Here is a 17,284-nt window from a genome sequence, read left to right on the forward strand (position 1 = left end):
ACGACCCCGTATAAAAAATTACTCTCTCAAAGACGAATTTACTTATTCTCCTTAATCCTCCTTAAATAGAATGCTTAGATGTTCTTTTGTTTTGGGTACTTCTGGCCTGGACGATCTAATGATAAGGACGTGGTATTGGATGCAAATGGCTATTAGTATTGGGATTATGAAGCCACCACATGCCAAAACTACGCAGGGGTATTACACACACACACACACACACACACACACACACACACACACACACAGCAGAACATACAAACACATACACATACAAATCCATACACCTTCACACACAGAACACAAACCTATTATAACACAACAAGATACACATGAGCGTCTCAGCACAGTGGCGTGGCTCATGACGTGCAACAATGAAGGTTCCAGGCAACACACACACTCTTAATATACTCCCGCCGTCTTTGATATACATGACGTTCAGAGATGCCTTTCAGGACTCGGTGATATTTCTCCTTCGTGGGAATGCAATACAAACATGTGAGGTTTATGGTGTGTTTGTGTGTGTGTGTGTGTGGGGGGGAGCTGGTGTGTGTGTGGGAGGTGGGATGTGTGTGTGTGTGCGTGTGTGGAGGTGGTGAGTGTGTGTGTGTGGGAGGTGGTGTGTGTGTGTGTGTGTGTGTGTGTGTGTGTGTGTGTGTGTGTGTGTGTGTGTGTGTGTGTGTGTGAGGTGGTGTGTGTGTGTGTGTGTGGGGTGGTGTGTGTGTGTGTGTGTGTGTGGGGTGGTGTGTGTGTGTGTGTGCGTGTGTGGGAGGTGGTGTGTGTGTGTGTGTGTGTGTGTGTGTGTGTGTGAGGTGGTGTGGGGAGGTGGGGTGTGTGTGTGTGTGTGTGTGTGGGAGGTGGTGTGTGTGTGTGTGTGTGTGTGTGGAGGTGGGGTGTGTGTGTGATGGGAGGTGGGATGTGTGTGTGTGTGTGTGTGTGTGTGTGTGTGTGTGTGTGTGTGTGTGTGTGTGTGTGTGTGTGTGTGAGGTGGGGTGTGTGTGTGTATGGGGTGGGATGTGTGTGTGTGTGTGTGTGTGTGTGTGTGTGTGTCGTGTCCTCCTGCTTGAATGTGTTTTTAAGGGATGTTAGTGATGCTATTCCCCAGTTACCATCTGAGTTATATCGAATTTGGTCTCTCTTTTTTATTAGCATTTAAGCCATCCAAGCTCATCCTTTACCGATCTAACTAATGGATACTTTTTTTTTTACACTCGAGGGATGATTCTTTAAGTGAGGCGTAATTCATCTAGTGACCCAATTCTTCCTCACTTCTTATATACTCAAAATTGTGGTTTGTCGGAATAAATGTTGCACACTGTGATGCTTTCAATGTTGTTTTCCTGTGAGTTATGGCCACTGGAGGATGATAAAGTGGGGACATTTACCGGGCAACAACACAAAATGCATTATATTTGTCTTCTTTAATTTATGGACAATAGTAATGATTTAGTATGAAGGCTAAAGAATGGTTTTTCAGAGTAGTTTTTTTTTTCACCAGTACATGGCAGCCAAGGTCATTCAGGTTTTATAATTGTTTGGTCATTACTTGTTTTAGTCTAAGAATATAATCGGCGATGGAGACGTGACCTTTTTTTTGCGGGGGGGGAAGAATTTGTCTCTTTGTACATTAGAAATTTCCTTCCCCTTGCACACAGCCTCTCTAGCTCTTTTCTCTTTTCTCTCTCTCTCTCACACACACATAATCTCCTCCCGCCTCTTACCTTACTTTCCTTTCATCCTCTACAACCTTCCAGACCCACGTCACACCCTCCACCGTAAGAGCTTTAAGTACACTGCCTCTCCTGCATATTGCTGCCACCTGGGGAACCATTACTGTCTCTGGGTGTGTCCTGGTGAGCCCCGGGGACACTGCAACCTCTCCTCTCCTTCAATATCTGCCCTATCCTTTTCTTCCTCCAAATCCCTTTCATGTATACTTCAGTTCTCTTCTTTCCACTACTTCCTCAGCTTAGTCCCCTCCTTCACTTCTAATAACTAATTATTATTTTTATTTACTTCTATATGTATTTCTCTCCTCTTCTTGCACTTCCCATTCACCTTTTCTCTCTCCCGCCGTTCCAATGTTACAATCCCAGCATTTCGCCCAACATAGGATATTTATTGTCTCGGTGGGCTTGCGGCAAGTTAAAAGAGAGAGCAAGAAGGGAATAGAGAGCATCGTCTTGCAGGAGGCTTCTTTAGAATGTGTGGACGAGGGTGGCAGTGCCATGCATAAGTGAGTTCCCCAGTGAGTGGTGCAGTACGTCACCGCCCAGGCCTGCCGTGAGGGCGAGGCGCTACACGAACGCACTTACCACTCTTCCCACAAGACAGAATTTGAAGCCCGTGTGTTTATTTACCAGCAAGGTATGTGTGTGTGTGGGGATGGATGGGTGTATGCTATTTTTAGTGAGCCGCGTTCCCGTGGTGTCCGTTTATGGTGCAAGTAAACACTGTTGGTGGTGGCTGGTGTTCTACTGGAAGAGAGAGAGAGAGAGAGAGAGGAGGAGAGTGTTACACGTGTGTGTATGCGTTTACATGTACGTATGAAAAACCCATTCATTGGGTGAAAGTTGCATCTAAAATTTGCCTGCTGAGGTAGACTGTAGAGGAACAAGAGGTGTAAATACCGCAGACACTCCCTGAGGTGAGGTGTACTTGACATATGTAGGCTGGGCAATTTGTGTGGATACTTATACCAGAGGAGAAAGACAAGGCGGACATGTCACACACAAAAATTAAAACATACACTACCTTTCTCTCATACTCACGTACACGAAAACACACACACACACACACACACACACACACACACACACACACACACACATACACGCATTAGGATGCTAACACAGTACTTCCCATTCTTCTAAATCATGCTCACAGAGGCTCGGAAAAAGTGTCATTCGCTTGGTCGTAAATCATAGGATTTTAGCGATGGTGAGTAATCCGGGGATTTCCCATAGACATGATGGATAAATCCGCGAGTCCCGGGTCCCTGCTGGTGGTAGTGGGGGTGGCCGTGGGGATTGCAGTGGGGGTGGCAGAAGTAGTGGTGGCAGAGGCAGCGATGCTGATATTGATAATGGTGGCGGAAGTAGTGGCGATGGTAATGGTAGTGATGATAGTGGTGTTTGGCAGGTAGTGGTGGCAGAAATAGTAGTGGTGGTAGAGGTAGTGGTGATGGTGGTGTTAGTGGTAGTGGTGACGTGGTGGCGGTAATAGTGATGATGGTAATGGTAATAGCACAAATTGGTGGTGATTGAGGTGGGTGTGTTCACGAAGCGAAATGGTGATTGTTGGTAACAATTAAGGCGAAAATGGATATTCCGAACTTCACATAACAAGGCGGGAACAGGGTGAATAATTTACAGGTACCTCACAACAGAGACAGACAGACAGACAGACAGACAGACAGACAGACAGACAGACAGACAGACAGACAGACAGACAAACAGACAGAGATTTAAATCACATCTAAATGGAAAAATATCATCTCACGAAGTCAAAGGAAATATCCATTAATTTATTCTCTAACTTGTATCAGTATAAAAAAAATATCCAGTTTTTCAGAAAACCTCAGAGAAGGCGACTAGGAGAAAGATCACCAAGAATGGAATATCATTAGAAAAAAAAGTTTCTCAATGTTAAGGAAAAGTTTTGAGGAAGTTCTAAAGTACACACGGAGAAGGTTTACTGAGGATGAGATGCTATATAAAGAAGGAATTGTTCTCAGCATCATTAAACACAAAGAAAGATCACAGGTAACATTATACTTTCTCTCGCTCAAAAAAAAAAGTTACTTGTCACCGCCACTTTAGTTCCGGACTCAAAACAATATTTTTACAGAACTCAGTGGAGGATCCGACGCCACTCACCAAGGGTGGAATACCATTAGAAATATGCAAAGATTCTCAGAGCTATTGTGAACGCAGAGAAAGTTCACCAACGATTAACTACGAGTAGAAAGGAAAAAGTTTCTCAAGAGTCTGTGAGAGTCTTTTAAAGATATCATTCACAAAGGGGCAAAAAAGTTCACCAAGGATGGAATTCCTGAGGAGAATTACATAAAGTTTGTGGATTGGTCTTATATTGTTGGTCCCATTGGTCGCTTCCTCACTGTCCAACTCCACTATAACTACACACACAGCTCAGGGAGGGAATCGTTTCACTGCTTCCTGAGGCACTCGACTGAAAAATGACTCCATTCCAGGAATGTTCAAACTTTTATTGGATTTCCCGATGACCTAACACGCTCCTGCCACTCATTTCTCATTTACAGTACAGTACTGTATACTGCACTGTACTGTACTTTCGTCTCCCCTCCTCTCTCTCTCTCTTTTCCTCTTTATTCTTCCCTCCTCCCCTCACCTCCTTTGCCTTTTCTCCCCCTCCTTTTTCTCTCCACTTTTTCTATCTTCTTCCTCATCCATTCTTTCTCTCCCCACTATCTTCTCTTTTCTCTCCTTCCCATCCTCCTCCTATTGCCCTTGCCTCCTCCCTCCTCTTCATCCTCCTATACCCTCCTTCCACTTATTTTCGTCTATTCCCCATGTCCTCCTCCCCACATCTCCACATTACTACCCGTCTCCCCACATCCACAACCCATCTTCTCACATTCCATCCTAATTCCTCAAGGCCCTACCTCCTCCCCACACTCCTATCTACCTCCCTACACTCCTACCTATCCCGTAACCCCTTTACCTAACTACCCACCCCCATATCTGCCTCCCCACCCCCTTACCTCCCTCCTCACGTCCCTATCCCTTTTCATTTCCCGTAACCAATACCAGAATTATTGTGAGTTGAAATCTGTCAGAAGATGCATGAAATATTGTTACCACGTATATAATTGCCTTACAGTTTGAAGTAATATTTTGTTGCATCTTAAGTACACTCTTAATTGATAATCCTTTGTGATAGAAATGCACCGCTGTAGTAGGCAGGTAAGCGAGATCTGTCTTTCCATCTTAAATAATTCTTTGTCAAATGAGCCTGATGTCTATGGATGGAAATTTATTCCACTATGATGCATCACCGACGTCAAAAAGCTTTTCACGGAACCAAGTTTCTTTAAGATTATTCCCTAGTGGTGGGTATATAGTTACCGACTTTCAATTACAAAGATAAATTTACTTTATCCGTACATGAAAACACTAAGTACGGGGATCCATTTCCAATAAAACGTTCCACTAAGTCACTGTTCCTCTTGTTAGTTCCCATAATCAAAACCTCTTTACCCACACTCACAAAAGCTCTCTCTATAAAATCACCGAATACAAAATGCTGCTCCAATAACCCTCTGATATCTGTCCTCACATGGCCAATATCGTGAGTGGTCATTTATCTCCGGGTCGCTACCTTGACGTGGACAATATCCCAGTGGAGGCCCCGTCAGAGGTCTGCTGCTGGGTATGATGCATCGCCACAATAACAGCGTCTTGGTGCTCTCTTGGAATCAGAAATTGTGAGAAATATATCAAAAGAAAACTTTGTTGAAAGCGCTGGCGACAAGGTAAGACGGATGGGCCAGAGAATTTAGGATCCTTTCACGTGTAACTGAACTTCACACTAGACAAAAAGGAACAATGGATCTTTGTGTTGTTTCGTCTATACACCAGCATCTGGTATGGTGAGGAGAGTCTTTGCTCTATCCCTTTGAGCTGTTGGACACAAGTAACTCTTTGTACAAAAAAAAATGTTGTGTAGAAAATAGAGTTGATAGCTCAACAGTTTTCTTTTAACCTCGAAAAAGACTAAAGACTAAATGTTCACTGAGAAAGTGTGTCCCGTAAGCCAGACAGTTGGTTATGGTCACAGTGAACACCAAGACACAAGGAGGCAGTGTGGCCGGGAGAGCACACATCTGCCTTTACTTCCCAAGAATAAAGTTAGGTTCCCATTCACAGACGGCTGGACTATGGGTGTCCTGGCAATGAGGACAAAAAAGGCGAATGATATACTGTACAACTTGGCCACCGCACTGCTAAAGATACACAGCAGAAATAATAACCAAAGCCACAAGGCAGCTCGAAAAAAAATTAAAAATAAATAAAATAAATAAATAAATAAATTATAAAATGATATGACAACTACACGAGTAGATACATATACATATAAAGGAAAATACTATCCTACACCTCAACTCTATATACCACCTAAAAATATATAAATATGCTCCATTTAACGAGTAAAATATAAAAGAGAAAACAAAGTCATTCATCATAGCCTCCTGACTGCTGCCCTAACACCATTTGCATTTCATATAATATACTGCCTCAGAATCCATCTTCTTTTTCTTGAGGGAGCGACGTGAAGAACTTAAAACGTGAGCGAATCATTCTCCTCCAACACACACACAGTAGATTGATCTTCCTCTTCCTCGTCTCAATATGGAAATACGTCAAGGTACTTCATCAAAATTAATCATGAAAACTGACAAGACAAATGACCTCTCTCCCCTCCCCGCCACCCGCACCTCATTCCTTTAAAAAAAATCTTCACCGAACTCATATCTCAATTAAGACGAAGCGAGTGTGTGTTTCAGTCTTTGTTGGCGTCTTGCGCTTATCGTGATGGATTGGTGGGATGGGGTATAGAGGGATGGTGGTGGTCGTGGTAGGATGGTGATAGGGATGGTGGTGGTGGTCGTGGTAGGATGGTGATAGGGATGGTGGTGGTGGTGGTGGTAGGATGGTGTTCGGGATAGATGTTGTTGGTGGTAGGGTGGTGATAGAGGTAGTGGTGGTAGTGGTGGGATGGTGACGGTGGTGGCAGAATGGTGTTAGTGGGGCAGGGGGAAGAACGGAAGGAGTGGAGGATGGGAAGAGACAACTGCAGGTTGGGAGAGACAGCATCAGGGTGGGAGAGACAGCTGCAGGGTGGGAGAGACAGCTGGAGGGTGGTAGAGACAGCTGCAGGGTGGGAGAGACAGCATCAGGGTGGCAGAGACAGCTGCAGGGTGGGAGAGACAGCTGGAGGGTGGTAGAGACAGCTGCAGGGTGGGAAAGACAGCATCAGGGTGGGAGAGACAACTGCAGGGTGGGAGAGACAGCTTGAGGGTGGCAGAGACAGCTGCAGGGTGTGAGAGACAGGTGGAGAATGGGAGAGACAGCTGCTGAGTAGGGGATATAGCTGTAGGGTGGGAAAGACAGCTACAGAGTGGGGGATATAGCTGTAGAGTACGGAGAGACAGCTACAGAGTGGGAGAGACAGCTGCAGGGTGGGAGAGACAGCTGGAGAGTAGGAGAGACAATTGGAGGGAGAGACAACTGGTATAGGAGAGACAGCTGGATTAGGAGAGACAGCTTGGCGGAGAGGCAGCATTATTCCCACCTCTCACACTTGATACAGCGCTTAATGCCATATAATCTCAGTTGAAAAATCTGAGCGTATATTTCTTACAGATTTGAATCAATTATGACCCCCTGTTCACTTCATTAAAATGTTACAATGGTACAACATAGTGTATAGTGAATGTCCATTTGGAAAATCGATTGAATATCACAAGTTCTAGACCAAACCTAACAAATCCAAACTTAACCTAAGATCATCCTAGGCTAGTCTTGGTTTGGTTAGGTTAGGTTAGGTTAGGTTAGGTTAGGTTAGGTTAGGTTAGGTTAGGTTAGGTTAGGTTGGGAATATCTTTAACACTCTACATTTAACTTGACTGACATCAATATACTGTACATACAGTACATGTTGACTTGGCCTTCAACTCCCCAGTAGATAGCGATCCCGTAGTGGGAGGCTGAAGGGGTGACCGCCATCCACCCACAACACGTGTTCCGGGTCACAGTTTCTTGATAAAGTAAACAAAAGGATCAGATATTCACCCGAACACTAAGAGCCTTGGTCATGTCTTCCAGAAATGTGACCTATCTCGTAAAGTTGTAAAGTTTGACGTGTCCGAGTATTGTGTGATCAACAACAGCCAGGGTCTTATGTGATCAACAGCTGAAGGGTCTTGTGTGATCAACAGCGGCCAGGGTCTTATGTGATCAACAGCTGAAGGGTCTTATGTGATCAACAGCGGCCAGGGTCTTTTGTGATCAACAGCTAATAGGGTCTTATGTGATCAACAGCTGCCACGTTCTTATGTGATCAACAACATCCAGGGTCTTATGTGATCAACAACAGCCAGGGTCTTATATGATCAAGAGCGGCCATGGTCTTTATGTGATCAACAACAGCCAGGGTCTTGTGTGATCAACAGCTGCCAGTACCTGGTGTGATCCAGCAATATAAGCCCTTGTGATCTGCCTCTGGTACACAAGGAGGCAATATAGCAAGAATTGTTCTCGACCGCCTTCACTTCCCAGACTGTAAAGTTATTGTACACATTCACAGTTGGGTAGATTTGGGGTGCACCATGGAGGAAGCTGTCCTTATGCCTCTCCTCACGCCTCTCCCACCACGTCCCCCACGCCTCCCACCACGTCCCCCACGCCTCCCACCACGACCTCCACTCCACCTCACGCCACGTCCCCCACACGCCTCCTCACGCTTCCCCCACGTCACCCTCACGTCTCTGAGAGGGTGACGGAACGTAATTAATACAACATAAAAGGAATGGAAGAAAGGAGAGTGAAATGAAGGAAAATGAGACAAGAGGGAAGGTAAAATAGAAGGACAGAGAAATAGCAGAAGGTTGAAACAGGAACAAGAGAGAAACAGATGGAGAGCAAATCGACGGAGGAAGTGTGAAACGGAAGTAAAATGAAACGTTGGGAAGATGGAACGGAGAAAGAGAGAGAGAGAGAGAGAGAGAGAGAGAGAGAGAGAGAGAGAGAGAGAGAGAGAGATCATTAAGGCCGGTAATCTCTTCCTGTTTACTCGTTGACGGATATTACATGAGCTAAGCCACCAGACGCCTCACAGGGCAGTAGTCCGAGGGAGTTAACTTTATATGGTATTAAAACAGTCCATTAAGGAAAGGTTCATGTGACCAGAGAAAACGATGATGAGATATTCAGTGACCTTTGACCTTATAGTAAGTGGGTGGTGGACGGGGGAGAGGGGTCAATCATGTGAAGAGTTCGAGACCTCTACTGACACGGATATATTATGTGTTCAGTATGCTCTCTCTCTCTCTCTCTCTCTCTCTCTCTCTCTCTCTCTCTCTATCTCTCTCTCTCCCCTGATTTTCCCCGAGATAAGATGCTCATATCCTGTCTTCCAGCGGCTAAGTGTTAAACGCCCACTAATGTTCCTAGATTATTACCATTATCCCCAACTTTTTGGCCATTCCGGGGGATGTCTTTACCAAATATGCTTCTCTTTCAACGAAGTTTGTTTCGAAATAGTTTTCTTGTTGCACTGAAGGCTCTGCGTGTCGTTATATTCTCCCTTTGGGTGGATAGGTATTTACAGTAGAGAGAGAGAGAGAGAGAGAGAGATACTCACAATGAGGGATGACAAGGAGATGAGATGTGATGTAAACATAGATATAAAGATGAAAAATATTTACAAGTGTTGAAGGACGAAAGCGAAATGTTGATTGTGTTGCAGAGAATATTGATACAGTTTTTGCTGTGCTTTGCAACTAGTCACCCTGACGACACCCACTACTCCTGCCCTTTATTTTTTTTTAAACGTGGCCTCCAGCCTCCCCCAATAGCCACACCTTCGCCGCCATTTTATTACTACTGCTACTACTACTACTACTACTACCTCAGCACGTAAAGATCGTAAGAGTTAAAGAAATATTACTTAGATTCTCGATCAGCAACAAAATATTACAGCGGCTAGTGTGACCGTTTTAATTGACATTGAGAATTACTGAACACGTCTCTATTTGGTGAACGGGAGAATGAACCTAACTTGGTAAAAATAATCCCAACATTCAACTATATATTCATTGTAAACAAAGGGGTTCTATTTTTACCTAGTTGGGGAATAAACTATCGCTGGAAACTTTAGAAATCCGGACCCGCAGTTGTTTCCCGAGTTTTATTACCGGATTAACGAGACTGAGGTAGAATTTGTTCGGTTTTAAAGTATGGAGAGAAAAATAAAGACCAACTGGAGTGTTTACGGATGTTTTTATTTATCACAAATATTATGGTAATGAGGTGATGAGTTTGTGTTTTGTTTGTGTCTTATAACTTTACACGTTCTCTTGATATTATCCATTATTATAGTGAAGATGTTAAGAATAATCCTAAATTAGCACCCACCCACCCACACACACCAACACCCATCCACCCACCCACACACACCAACACCCATCCACCCACCCACACACACCAACACCCATCCACCCACCCACACACACACCAACACCCATCCACCCACCCACACACACACCATCCACCCACCCACACACACCCACCCATCCACCCACACACACAACACCCATCCACCCACCCACACACACACCAACACCCATCCACACCCACACACACCAACACCCATCCACCCACCCACACACACCAACACCCATCCACCCACCCACACACACCAACACCCATCCACCCACCCACACACACAACACCCATCCACCCACCCACACACACATATATATGCATACATTCTTTGAGATCTTATCGTTCATAAAAAATAAATAAAAAATAAATAAAATTCTCTCGCATATCTTAAACTGTCCATGTTCAAAATAATAAAAAAACAAAAATCCTCCCAGGTCAAAGTTGTGTAAAAGTCATCTCATCTTTTAAAATTTCCTTTGAATTTTCTCGCGTGTAAAACTTAAACTTTGGCTTCACTTGGCTGCAAGAAGACGCTGGCCTTACCACCTGATGATGCGCCGACACACCGAGGACAATGTTTCTTTTTCCATAGTTTTTTTTAGCCTGTCAATATTTATAACCGTAACTTGAGAGACGAGATGAGGAGGAGCAGAGGAAACTGGGAGAAGAAGAAGAAGAAGAAAAGAGAATGAGCACGAATAGAGAAGAAGTAAAGAAAAGTAAGAATGAATGAGCACGAATAGAAAAGAGGAGGGGGAAGAAAAGAGAACGAACCCGAATAGAGAGAAGGGAGAAGAGCAGAAAGGAGAAGGGAGAGTAAGAAGGAAGAGAAGGAAAATGGGTTAGACGAGGGGGGAAGAGAAGTGAGTTGAGGAGGCGATGGAAAAAATCATGATAAAGAGAAGGGGATAAAGAAAGCAAGGGAGTTGAGGAAGAGAAAGTAAAGATGGAAACAAGCAGGGAACAAAGGGGAGATGGGGAAGAGAGAGAGAGAGAGAAGTGGAAAGTTGGGGAAGGAACATAGAAGACAGAAAGAGGAGGGAGGAGTAGGGAGATGAAGAGGACTAGGGAGAAAAGAAGGAAGAGAAAGGAGATGCGGAAGAGGGAAACATGAGAAGGAGATGAGGAAAAGAGGAGGAAAATGAAAGATTAAAAGAGGGAAATGATTTAAATGAGAGTGAAGAGAAGCTTGATCATTATTCGCTATTTCCTCTCCTTAATATTGCTTTCTTTATAACGATAGAAATTGTCAGTATAATTGTAAGTAATCTGACAGTGCACAGTGACGTAAGAAGAGGAGAATCGATGGAGTCAGTGTCTTGGCGAGTTGTTAGACCTTAAGCGTTGCCTTTATGCTAAGGTTTCACAACATCTTTGGATAACATGAACTCAAGGTCACCTCACTGCTACCAACACCAGAGGGAGATGGGGAGTTTGGTGTCGTAATACAACAATCATGGGTGTTGCCAAGGTGTTGTTGGTATAAAGCCACAGTTCACCTCACCTCCTCACTCACTCACCAACTATCATCAAGGTAAGATCCCATCTCTAAAAGAAGCTTAAGGTGTTCTCATATTTGAATTTGTCGACTTTAACATACATATTGGTTCTCCGTAAGTAGTGAAAGATATACCATGATAAATTTGGATTTGTTAAGTCAACTAAGTGTACATCTTTCCTGACCAAACTGATAATGTTCAGCGTGAGTGATTTATTTTTTCGAGTATGGTTTAATGCAACGATTATTATCCATCATTTTGGTCGCCATTAATATTTGATAAACATCGCTGCCTTGTACTGAAGGGAATATTTTTAACGAAATAACGAGAAATAAAATACGAGATGACAGGTTAGAGACTCACTTTAAATGTATTTACTCAGTTCATCAGTCACAGACGAGGACGCACTGCAGTAAAAGTTAGCAATCATTGTTAACAGCCCCGTGTGGCTCAGAGTCCCTATAACGTGTGACCTTTGATATCCCGTGTGACGGTGGAGGAACAAGTTGACCTTTGTGGTGCAGTGAAGTACCTGCAGGTCTGATCAAACTCAAAATTCACCAACAAAGTTAGTTTAATATATGGTGTCGCAAATTTATTCTTTCATTCGTATCTCTTAATTCAAGTATCGTTTATTCCTTTTTTTCAGTTTTTCTTTCCGTATATCTAAATTGACCAAGTATTTAAAGCAGAGACCATAATGTATACAGCATGTACTACCGGTGCCCCCCCCCTACTGGCCCCCCCCCAAAAAAACACAGCTCTAAAACTTTTTAACGGTGTAAGTGAAATGGTACAAAGTTGGTGCCCTCGCGGCCATGCATTCACCCAGCGTCCCCAACTAAGTGAAAAGTTTAGCGAACGGTCGCCTGGGCCGGAATTTGGCGGAAATGCGGGTAAAGTTAAGGCGATAGGCTGTAACGGCGTGTAGGCGAGGCGCTCACCCGAGGTCCTCAGCAGCCGTAGACGCAGCCAGTACAACTCACTACTTCCGACGTACCCCCAACCCCTCCTTCTCATATGTGGTGGAGTCCATACACCTTGTACACACTCAACTTACTGAAGCACACGCCCCTCGACCTTAAAAACCCAGTAGACTTTGTGTGATCCCTCGGCTATGATGCCTCCACTACACCCTACAAGACGGTGATGTCATTCAAGAGAGATGTACAACAGACTCCAGGGAAAGAGGTTGAAATTTGTAAACCAGTGAATAATACATTTCCTAGAGTTACTTACGGAGCCAGTATTGTAGTCAGGTTACATTGGAGACTTTCAACAAGGAATTCAATATGTTCGGATGATTTGTTACTGTTACGATTCATTATCATAAATACCTGTACTCATTTAATGTCAAATATGCCATTAGAAAAATCTTATGGCATAAATAGAAGTTAGGAAAGAAGAGGAAAGTTTTTTTTGTTACATCTATATTCTCTTCTCTGTGACACATTCTCAAAATTGTAATTGAGTTGATGACCTCTCTCTCTCTCTCTCTCTCTCTCTCTCTCTCTCTCTCTCTCTCTCTCTCTCTCTCCACACAGTTGAGGTCCGTCAGTAGTGTGTCGTGAGAAGTGTCTGGTGGCTGCCACACGCACATACAGTAGTTCGTCACGATGGTCATACTCTACGTCCTCCTCCTGGCGTCTGCGGTGATGGGTGCTGTGATTAATACGACCACCACGGCGGCACCTAGTGTGACAAAAAAAGCCACCACGGCGGCATCTAGTGTGACAAAAGAAGCCACCACAGAGGGAACTGATGCAACAACAGAATCCAACGCAACGGCAAATGAGTCCGCCGATTCGATACCGACGGCGATGACCGGATCCTTGGTGGCAGCATTGACGAACGCCATCAACAAGTACTTAGAAGTCACTAAGGCAGTCGATCATGGTATGTTGACATTTTTTTCTCGTGATTCACCCACTCATTTACAGCATGTTTCTTTGGTAATACTATCGGGGTTTTTTTCTCCTTTACATACATCTCTAAATGTGTTTAATAGTTTTTCTTTCTATAATAAATTTTTACTTTATATTTCTACAAGCTTCTCGGTAATGTATTGTATAACTGATTTACTCTTCCTCGGTCGTGTATGCTTTAAACCATCTATATCAAACGATGAAATAATTCCATCATGTACTAACTGCTGCCTACGGACTCAAGGTGATGTGTGCGGCTCATTCACTAAGGAAACTCTAACACTCTTATCATGTATATTTATTAAAGTTAATGACGTAAATGAATGAACAAGAGACATGTATCACTCAACAGTATAACTCTCTCTTACTATCGTAATACTGAGACATTCATTAAAAAATGTATTAATATATTGAGAACGATACCTATTTAACCTAACCTAACCTAACCTAACCTAACCTAACCTAACCTAACCTAACCTAACCTAACCTCGACATTTAATCAGAGCTTGGTCATTTTACAGTGACATTTATTTCTATATAAATTCCATGACTTTAGATGGCCGAGTGAGGATGGGTACCTTTGTTTTGTGGATGGGTTGTACTGTATGCTGATAATTATCCAGGAATGAGGCGAATTGTAGACATAGTGTACTAGACAATAGACATATACTGTTAAATTCCTGGGAAAGATTAAAGCCACAACCTTAAATGAACCACATAGTACGGGAGTAACAGCTGGGCCAGAAGACTTGTGCGGATATTGTTGACGAAAAAGAAAAAAAAAAGAGAGAATTGTCACACCACTAAACTTATCTGTGAGAAAAGTGGGAGGGAGGATAGATGAGGGTGAGGAACAATACAATTCCCTACATTTTACAGATTTGTTGCTTATTGACGAGATCATTACAGTTCCTCGATAGAAAATATAACCAGAAATTATTTTATAATTATTAAACTATTTTTCCTGTTTCCAGTTACCCATTGTCCCTACCCCTACTCCATTGTGCTAGACGAGTGCTTCTACATCGGTCGCCAGAAAATGAGCTGGATAGACGCCCGGACCCACTGCCAAGGGATGAAGGGTGACCTCGCCTCTCCTAACAACATCTACGCCCTCAAAGCCTTCCTTATCGACAAACTAGGTTCATATGAGTATACATGAAAGCAGCCAGGCACTATATATATATGGATGATAATTTAGGGAGTATTATCTTCCATGTGTGAATGGTGAATGGAGAAGACTGACTGAGAGGAACGTACGATGAAAGAAAACTTGAAAAGAGAAATCAAATTATATATACACATATAGACGTGACCATGGAGAAGTTATTAAATGTAAGATCATAGATGCGAACGTGTTAAGAGGAACTGTGAATGCGTAGTGCCAGACCATCATTCAGTAATTTTATATAGTGCAGCGAATGTGTGGTGATAAAGAAATTAGAATGTAAGAACAGGCAAAACGCATGATGGGATGAGGGGCTACCTGTGTAGGAATGATAAATATGGATAATAAACAAAAGGGAAAGAAATGGTGAAATAAACAGGCAAAAGAAACACGGAGGAACGAATGTTAGATTGAATGGAGAGAAAGAATGGAAGGTGTATAGTGCTTCAGATACCTGGAAGTGTATGTGTCAGTGACGAACATAGCAACGGGGGAAGAAATAGATTAAAGAGTATCAGAGACAAAGAGGGTTATGGTGCATTGGGAAAAAGGGAGGGGATATGTGAGGGGATAAGGGAGAGGAAAAAAAAAGGGAGAGAAAAGGGAGAGGAAAAAAAGGGAGAGAAAAGGGAGAGGAAAAATATATGAATGGAGATAAGTTCAGGATGTATATATGTATAACTCAACTGCCGATACTGAATGATGAACTAAAGCATGTCATAAGTAGCATAGCATTAATACCACTACAAGATCAGTGTAGGCTAAGGTGGCATGGAGAATAGTGACAAAATGGATGACGATACATAGATAAAAAAGAAAAAAAGATTAATTCAGAGGTGGATGATAGGAGACAGAGAGAGACCAAATAGGGTGAAGGAAGGATGGGATGAGGGGGAAGTAGTAAATGGGAGAGAGAAAAACAACCAAGAAAACAAAAGGTGTATATCAAGTGGCTTATTAAGATAGACTTACAACTGATAGATGATGCCAAGTTGTGTACAGTGAGAAGGCTATACCACCAGACAGGAAACCAAAGGGGTCGCGTTATGGAGGAAGAAGACCACTAGAGTAGACAGAGAATGAATACGAGTGACCGTGTAGCTCTTAACTCTGTTCCTATACCGAGATATTGATATTATGTACTAATGTGAAACTATGACCCTCAGATTCAGCCGCGGTGTTTGTGGGCGCCACCGATCAAGAGAAGGAAGGTTCGTGGTCGTGGTTGGACGGGCGAAACATTGTAGAAAACGATTTTTCCGAAGGTGAACCAAACAACCATAAAGGAATTGAGAACTGCGCCGGATTAGATACAGAGAAGGTTCGGGTGCTCAATGATCGGGATTGTTCGGATCACATACAGTTCGTGTGTGAGTTTCAACTAGGAGGGTGAGGAACTTCAGCGTGATAGTGAGGAAGAACGACATTAGTTGCTTCTGCTTCGCCCGATGATGATGGTGATCCTACAATGATGATGATGATGATGATGACTGTCTCTTCACGTGTTGTTGTTTTTGTCTGGCTCTACCAAGCCACTCAAATCATTAATGTTTATTTTTGTGTACCTCTGAATTATTTCTGCCTTGCGTCCTTCATAAAGAAATAATTTAAATTAATATATAAGAACACGAGGTAAAATTATCAATATACTGTAGAAGAGGATGTGATATAATGTAATAAATACCTTCCTTCCAATATTCTGTATATATTAATGAATTTTCCTCTTAATTTCCCCAAAGTTTGTAAAGTGTTAATCTTATTTTTGATCGAAATAACCTATTGAAAAACCATTCACTAAAATCCACTGTTATCAAGACTCATCCCCAGAGTAGTCTTTCTTACACTTCACCCTAAGAATGATTCGGTAAATACAATATTATCCAACTACAAGAAAAACATAATTCTCCACTTTGTAAACAGTTGAAGATCCGTTGCTTGAGGATGTGTTGTGATGGAACCAACTGTGTGTTTAGGTTAGAGAAGAGAGAATGAGAAAGAGAATGGGTGCGGTTGTGTCTGTGATAAGGGTGAAGCTTCTTATCCAATGATTGTCTATTTCAGCCTTTTGGTGTATGGAGATTATTTGATTTATAATGTAATCTATTATGACATAGACTCAAAGAAAGACAAAAAGAAAGAACTAAGAAGAGAAAATAAAAGAGAAAGATGAACGGAAAACGGAGATGCAAACAGAAAAAAAAAGAGGAAAGAAACTGAAAGAAAGTAGGAAACAAAAAGAACATTAGAGAGAAAGAGGGAAAAAGACAGCCATACATACACTCATAAATCATCGCTGGTGTCTGACTGTTGTTGGGTTGTACCTATGGGAAAAAAGGGCAGGGGAGAGTATCATGTTGACGGACCGATTATTAACATCACACTGGGAGCCAAAGGTCAAGGTCAAGTGCTACGATACATACAGGGAGTCAGAGGTCAGTTATGGTCCTCGATCGTCCCACAAAGGACCCGTTAACCTCGAATCCC

The 17,284-nt window shown here is 42.9% G+C and overlaps 1 protein-coding gene across 1 annotated transcript; it reads left to right on the forward strand.

Moving 5' to 3' along the window:
- Nucleotides 1–13,255: 13,255 nt before the first annotated feature.
- LOC121865459 (C-type lectin lectoxin-Phi1-like) lies at nucleotides 13,256–16,437 on the forward strand. The gene is made up of 3 exons (XM_042364909.1): nucleotides 13,256–13,603; nucleotides 14,607–14,774; nucleotides 15,967–16,437. The coding sequence occupies exons 1-3, from the start codon at nucleotides 13,324–13,326 to the stop codon at nucleotides 16,191–16,193; spliced, it is 675 nt and encodes a 224-aa protein (XP_042220843.1). The 5' UTR covers nucleotides 13,256–13,323; the 3' UTR covers nucleotides 16,194–16,437.
- Nucleotides 16,438–17,284: the final 847 nt, after the last annotated feature.

The sequence above is a fragment of the Homarus americanus genome, unplaced genomic scaffold, assembly GCF_018991925.1.
Source record: "Homarus americanus isolate GMGI-L3 unplaced genomic scaffold, GMGI_Hamer_2.0 scaffold56388, whole genome shotgun sequence".
Lineage (NCBI taxonomy): Eukaryota > Metazoa > Arthropoda > Malacostraca > Decapoda > Nephropidae > Homarus > Homarus americanus.

Coding starts and splice junctions, on each gene's coding strand:
- LOC121865459 (XM_042364909.1), top strand. CDS start 13,324: ATGGTCATACTCTACGTCCTCCTCCTGGCGTCTGCGGTGATGGGTGCT. Junction 13,604..14,606: donor CACTAAGGCAGTCGATCATG/GTATGTTGACAT, acceptor TCCTGTTTCCAG/TTACCCATTGTCCCTACCCC. Junction 14,775..15,966: donor CTTCCTTATCGACAAACTAG/GTTCATATGAGT, acceptor TATGACCCTCAG/ATTCAGCCGCGGTGTTTGTG.